Source organism: Hippocampus zosterae, chromosome 9 (assembly GCF_025434085.1).
Source record: "Hippocampus zosterae strain Florida chromosome 9, ASM2543408v3, whole genome shotgun sequence".
In the NCBI taxonomy this organism is placed as follows: domain Eukaryota; kingdom Metazoa; phylum Chordata; class Actinopteri; order Syngnathiformes; family Syngnathidae; genus Hippocampus; species Hippocampus zosterae.
In genome coordinates this window covers 10,834,532-10,841,525 of record NC_067459.1, presented here as the reverse complement: position 1 = coordinate 10,841,525, position 6,994 = coordinate 10,834,532, and the positions used below count along the sequence as shown (strand labels likewise).

Genomic DNA, 6,994 nt, shown 5'->3' with positions numbered 1-6,994 from the left:
TGCAAATGCAAACAGCTGGATTAAAACCTAAATATTCTCTGGTTTTAGCTTACTTTATTGTACTTGTGTCCCACTTAAAAACAGAGCAAGCATAATAGAAACAAACTTTATTGGTTAAAAAAATCTATGTATATTTCCAAATTCACATCTCTGTGTCGTCACCATCACTCTTCATTTTGTTGCGGAGACTGGAAGATGAAATGTACGTGTTACACATTTTAAATTCACTCAACTCAATACAGCGGGGGTCCTGAGTTCACAAAGTTCCAGTCTATTAATATAAAACAATCACAAAAAAAGCTGCAATAAAATGTGACCATGTATTCTAAGACTGTCCAGTAAACTATGTCACTACATGCCCTTCGGACACTTGAAAACATGTCCGTACCATCATTGACGAAGTACCCATGTATTGTGGTCTTATGCTGAAACATACCTGCTGAGGTAGGAGTGGACATCTGAGAAGCCGTGGTATTTCGCAAGGGGGAAAAGGATGCCAGTGGGGGAGCGGCCTTCTCGCTGGCGGCAGAAGCTGCAGTTGCAAATGCCTCGGCAGGGAGGGCACTGCCACCCCTGACAATACACACAAAGTCATTTAAACACACTTAAAGGATTTTGATAAACAAGATGTTAGTGGTAATCTATCAATTTTGAAACTTGTAATGTGACTGTGTTTGCAAGAATTAAAGAAGAAGTAAACACAAACACAAATTCTAGCTGCATTTCTATCATTGTTCACATTTCGCACGCTATGCTTATTTATTATTGGTGACGCATATTGAAGAAATGAGAAGTTGGCATAGTTGAAAACAATTGTCAAAGGTTTAAAACGCGTACAAAATTAACAAAAGGGGAGCTTTATACTGTTAATCGTAAGTTGGGGATTCTCCATGTAGATAATTACGAAAACGGCAAGGCAAGGAACAATCGTTTTGATATATTTTGAGATAATGAATGACTACCTGTGCGACTTGACTCATTTTGTTTTGACGGGTAGCATTTGTATAGCACACTGCTGTCATGCAACTAGTGGTGGTGAAAACATGGAGTCACAAGCGTGACAAAAGACAGTTTTGATTCGATTGGCAAACAATCCAGGGTGTACCCCCACTTGTCTTGCTTGTAAGCAGCTGGCATCAACTCCAGCTTGCCTGTGACCCTGATGAAGATAAGAACTACAGAAAAATCGATGGAGAGCCGAAGCTCGCAGAACAGCGTGGCGATGATGTTGGCTAACCGGATCTAGCAACGCCTTCTTGACGTCCTCCCCGTATCGGTTCCTCAGACATGGCCCGCAGAACTGACCCTGTATTCCGCGGCAGCTGTTGCTACGACAGCACGTCTTTGTGTCCGACGTCTTTTGCCGACATTGGTGGCACGTGGAGCCCTGGAGGAAAAAATAAAAATCAAACACAACTCCGTTAATATACTGTTCTCCCAAAGCAACACCACATCTTGAGAGCTCAGCGGCCTTCCGAAGGAAGAACTCCACAACATCATGACAACACACAATGTACAAAGTTGATCTTATTTAAAATTATACATGTATAAATTAAAACATTGTTTTCATTTCTATTCTGAAACCTTTTTCAGGCATGTCTGGATCACATTTCCGCGCGTCCCCCGACACCCAAGTCCGAGTCCCTTGATTATCAGTATCTGCCAAGACCAAGTCTCAAGTCAATAAATACCTCTGCAATGCAATGAACTAGAAAAAGAAGACCACAACCAAATTGTCTCACTTATGTTATTAATTTATTTACGGTACTCTGAAAAAGGTATCCCAAGATGACACCTTTTGTGTGTGCCTGTAAATTAGCTGTGGTTCAAATCAGGTAAAGTATTAATATATTTTATTCTTGACTTGGGAAATTATGATTGCACAGAAAAATAAAAATAAAAAAAATGGCCAATTCATCTCTCTGATGTAAAGTAAAACAAATATTATAGGAAAAAGTATTTGTAAAACAGCCAATTGTTCTCCATGTAATTAATACCTTTATTGTTGGAAACCCTAATGGACCAAAAAAAAAAAGTTAAAGTACCCAGAATTGTTTCATCATACATTTTTTTAAAATTAAGATTAATCTGTTACTGAAATGTTATTCTGCCAAATGGAATCAATGCAAAAATCCATATTGATCGGTCTCGAAATATGATGGCGACAGTTTGATTCCATTCCACCCTCATGAAATTGCGCCATTTTCTACGAACAAAAAGGCGGCCAGCATCTTGCAACTGAGTGCCTTCCACTGTACTAAGCAATTACATTTTGTTCATGAAGTAGACTGCGGTGTGGACCTACAGTGACTCTGTTGTAGACTTTCTCGGTCATGTGGTTGGCCACCAGTTGAAGCTCGTCCTCCGTGATGTCATCCACGGGTCGGATCACGTGAGGGTTGAGATTTGGCTGTGGGGTGCTACGCCGCCGCGGGGCTCGCCGTACCTGGAGCCCAAAGTAAAACACAATATGAAAACAGTAAAATTGACCAACACTGTCAAGGAAAGAGAAACTACCTCCAGGAGCTCCTCCTCCAAACTGAGCCCTAGCTCGGCTTCCTGGGGGTCAGAGGGGTCCTCGTATCCCCCCATGGAGCGGGTCTGGCGGCGTGACACCCGCTCCGGGTTCTTCCTGGGCTCCCTTATCGAGCGAGGTGGACGCTGCAGACGGGTTTGTACAACACAACCCAATATGAGACGCTGAGAGCCGTTCACTGGTCACAATACACTATTAGGTTCACTTACACAACCCAGTGAGGTGCAGTCCAAGAAGTGTCTTAAAATGTCTGCCTTTTTATAATTAACATAGATCGTTTTCGAATGACACAGTATCCTTACTGCTGGATGGTATGTTCCAATTAGTCACCAGGTATGTCACATCCACTTTAAAAAAAAAGAACACTTTGATCAAATGAACACCTGTTTACCCAATTAAACACACACACACACACACACACACACACACACACACACACACAAAATGGTTCCAAGTGTAATCGTCGCACTTCAGAGATGCATCTGACTGCAACGGACAGTTAGGACGAAAAAATCGTTGGCACCGCCCTACCCACTCTTGAGAACTTGCACACTGCAAGAACCATGACAAGGGCATGGAAAATCCTACAGGACCCCCCGGAACCCTGCCCACCACCTTTTCCAGCTACTCCCCTCAGGCAGGCGCTACCGAACCATGTGCACCAAATACAGCAGACACTTGAACAGCCTCCTCCACTCTCACCATTAACTCCCTAAACCAGGGGGGTCAAACTCATTTCACATTGTGGGCCACATACGGCTTTGGTAGATGTCAAATGGGTCTGACCATTAAAATTATATCATACTCTGCTATAAATAACCAAAATAACATGTCTCTCCTTTGTTTTGGTCTATAGAAGAACAAGAACATGAGCAAAACGTTGACATTTAATGAACATATATTTTGCAAAACATTTCATGTAGCGCCTTAGATTTCCTTTGACAAAAGTGCAATTTACTTTTATCATTCACATATATGCATTGCAACTGATTCCACTGATTGTACATTGACACAAAACTTTAACAGGTACTGTAATTGGTAGTGAAAAATATAGTAATGCAGTTTAAGATTAAACAAGATTTATAAAGATGGGAATTTTTAAAGCATTTATACATGTGCATATACAATCTAAATGTAATCCCTGCCTACACTTCACAAACTAAGGAGAGTGCTCTGAAATGCGTAAAGAATAAAGTATTCACATGTCCTTGATAGCGTCTGCTGTGTTGCGTCTGTCTCAGTGACAGACTCAGGCAGGCTGCTGTTGTCTTCTTCTCTGATCAAAACAGTGTATCCCCTAGCGGATACTTCACGAATTGCACCTTATTAAAAATATTCATTCAGTGTATTTTATGTATTTTTTCACTTTTAAATGATCCTGCGGGCCTGATCGAACCTCCTCAGGGGCCGGTTCTGCCCCGCAGGTTTGACACCACTGCCCTAAACAGTAACCCAAATTTACCCGTATAGTGGCTCTTTGCAATTTTGCACAACCCTGTGGTTGCCAACCATTACCGCTATAATCATTGTAGCTCCAGCTCTGTTCTCACTTGAACCACTGTCACTGATCTATATTCCACAGCACCAGACACTTTAAAGCGCTCAAAGGACATGTGCAATTATGCACTTATTGTACCACAAATACTGCTACTGGTCACTTTAAAATGGAGCAATGAATTTCTGCACCGACTGCACAACTGTTATAGTATTGTATTCTACCACCGATCACTTTAGCTCTGCTTGATACTTTGCACATTGTCTCGCACCTGTCATTGGGTGGTACCACCGCACAACGGAACACTTAAGTTATGGAATGTCCTTCCATACTTATTTGTCATGTCCTTGTTTATGATGATACTTGTGCAGCATGTACTACCGGAAACAAATTCCTTGTATGTTCTACATACTTGGCCAATAAAGATGATTCTGATTCGTACAAACAGAAATGTGGAATACAACAGTATTTCAAAAGGTATTTTTTGTTTGTTTGTTTTTTGTTTCTTGTTTTTAGAAATGAGCTGCTGCTCATCCGATTTTGTTTAACCTGAACTTGTGAGCAATGACTCAGTTTATGCTTCCGGTGTTCTACAAAACTGAACATTATAACCTTTGTTAAAGGAATGTTGTTTTTGACAGAACACTTGGATCAAATCTTTTTGGATTGTGTACATAGTATTGATGAATGGCTACTTTTTCCATCTACTTACAGAGATTTTGTCTTTGGGTTTCTTTGCTTCTTGTTTTTTCAGAAAACTGGCATCTCCCGACATCTTCTGCAGGTCCGCCATCAGCTGAGCCAACTAACGCACGGCAAAGAGAAAACAGTGGGTTTTTTTACTCTAGCTTTAGCAACTTTGTGATTTCTGCACTATTGTGAGTGAACCGATGCTCTCTTTGAGGCTTACCATGGCTTTGTTTGCCTTTATGTTGAGCTCTCTCCTCACCAAAAAACTATCAGACATATCCTCAGGTTCTTTCATATGAACAGATCTGATCTCTTTCACCAGACTCTTTTGGGTTCTCTCTTCCGCCTCTCCATCATTCTCATCGTCGTCATCATAATTATGTGAGTTGTTGGCAGTCAGTGACGAGTGGAGGGCCGTACTCAGCCTGATGGTTTTAGACATATTGATAGTCTGTTGCTTGGAGGTAACAGAAGTAGGCCAGTCTCCATCTTGACCTTCGTATCCATCTTCCAGGAGACTATTCTGAATTGGGGGTGAGCAAACAGGTTTCAAACCAATGCGCCATAGACCATTGATGTATCATATTATACAACTACTTACAGATGTGATAAATGTGCCCTTTTCTAATGTTTGTGCTTTACTCACAGAAATTGATAAACCCCTGCGCCTCAACGTCAAAATAACGATGATTTAAATGCGTCAGCAGGGGTGACACGGTCCCATTTATTGTGTCAAAATAGCCAACTTATACTTCAAAAGAGATATTAAATAATCTCTCTCACTCACTCACACACACACGATAAAATGAACCTGACGTGTGCACACAAAAAAAAAGACTGACCTGGTCGCAGTGGTCGCTCAGTTCATCTTCACAAAAGCCATAAAACGTTTTTTCACTGTCAGAGTCTTCGGCGAAAACTTCAGCCAGGTCCTTTGTCAGGTGGAACATCCTCAAAAATTCCTTGCAGCACAACAAAAACGAAGGTCAAATAATGTTTCGATTAGCAATGTTTGTGATAACCTTTTAGATAGCCGAGGCAGGAAATGGAACAGATGAGGTTGCTTGCCAAATTAGACGAACGATAGATTGAAGGACGCGCTTGTTTTTTCCAAAAGGGTAACGCGAATACTATAGCAACATCATTGCTTATAATCTCCACCCGTGTCGGATCACCGCGGGAATGAAAACAGACATCTTTAAATGATCGAAAGCGGAAGAGAATTAACCCATGAGATCCACAAATAATAATGTTTAAAAGACAAAATAGGTATACATGCAGGACTGTATAAAACTGTGACGCGTACAAGATAGCAAGGCCCAGTTTTAACAGCTTCGTTTATCATTGTGGTGGCATTTGTTTATATGGAGTGATTATAGTTTCCGCAAGTTGCAGTTTTTCCTCCAAAAATTATTATATGGACCACTGTTTGCTATTATTTTTAAAAATGAATTGAAAATTCAATATAAAAACGTAATACTCACTCCAGCGTACATATATTGTTTTACTAAACAAGTTATGAATAGTGTCTTTTTCGTTGACGCCTTGCCTGATTTTGTTTGCCCTCCTTGCCAGCCCTGTGCAATTGTGTAGTTTACTGCCACCTATTGGTGAGTTCTTGTAATACACGTGTCTATTTTGTTGGCTTTGACTTTAGAACAACAAAACATATTTTACATATTTTAATGTAGTTTTTGATCCGTATCAGAAACGGATTGAAATGTCACGCTTCGAAGGCCAGAACAGGAACATCACAAATAAGTTATCTATTCATATGTTTAATTTAAGATATTCAGGATTTTAAGATCTCCATTATGAAGTATTGCAATTATGTGTTGTATGTACTGTACATGTATTATATAATTAACCCACGCGCTAACTGGGGATGTATTACCTTGATCATGTAGGTAGCATGGTGTGGTGGTTGGTTTCCACCTCACAGTCGAGAGGTCACAGGTTAAAATCTCAGCTCAGTTTTTGTGGTCCGGCGGCCAGCCAGTCCAAATGTGCTGTAAACGAATGAACGCTGCAAAGAGAGGAATGTTGCAAGCAACCAAACAAATAAATGAACAAACAATGCAAACCAAAAAAAAGACAAACAGACGTGCAAACTAAAACAATACACAAAACAACTGCAAAACAAAAACGCAGCAAGTAGGAAATGCTGAAAATGGCCAAACGCTGCAAAGACAGTAATGATCCAAACAACAAACAACAATCATCCATGTGCGTGTAGTCTATCCCAGCTGACTTCGGGCAGAAGGCCGACTACA

At 40.7% G+C, this 6,994-nt stretch overlaps 1 protein-coding gene across 2 annotated transcripts; it reads right to left on the bottom strand.

Annotated features, from left to right (window-relative positions):
• Positions 1-92: 92 nt before the first annotated feature.
• Positions 93-5,928, bottom strand: LOC127607493 (cell division cycle-associated protein 7-like). Of its 2 annotated transcripts, XM_052075856.1 has the most exons (8): positions 5,564-5,927; positions 4,942-5,244; positions 4,744-4,836; positions 2,518-2,661; positions 2,306-2,446; positions 1,238-1,387; positions 437-573; positions 93-188 (listed from the first exon to the last, which is right to left on the bottom strand). In XM_052075856.1, the coding sequence occupies exons 1-8, from the start codon at positions 5,669-5,671 to the stop codon at positions 143-145; spliced, it is 1,122 nt and encodes a 373-aa protein (XP_051931816.1). In that variant the 5' UTR covers positions 5,672-5,927; the 3' UTR covers positions 93-142. The 2 variants fall into 2 exon arrangements, with proteins under 2 accessions (XP_051931816.1, XP_051931817.1); XM_052075857.1 differs by lacking the exon at positions 4,942-5,244 and having other exon boundaries at positions 5,564-5,928.
• Between the last annotated feature and the right edge of the window lie 1,066 nt (positions 5,929-6,994).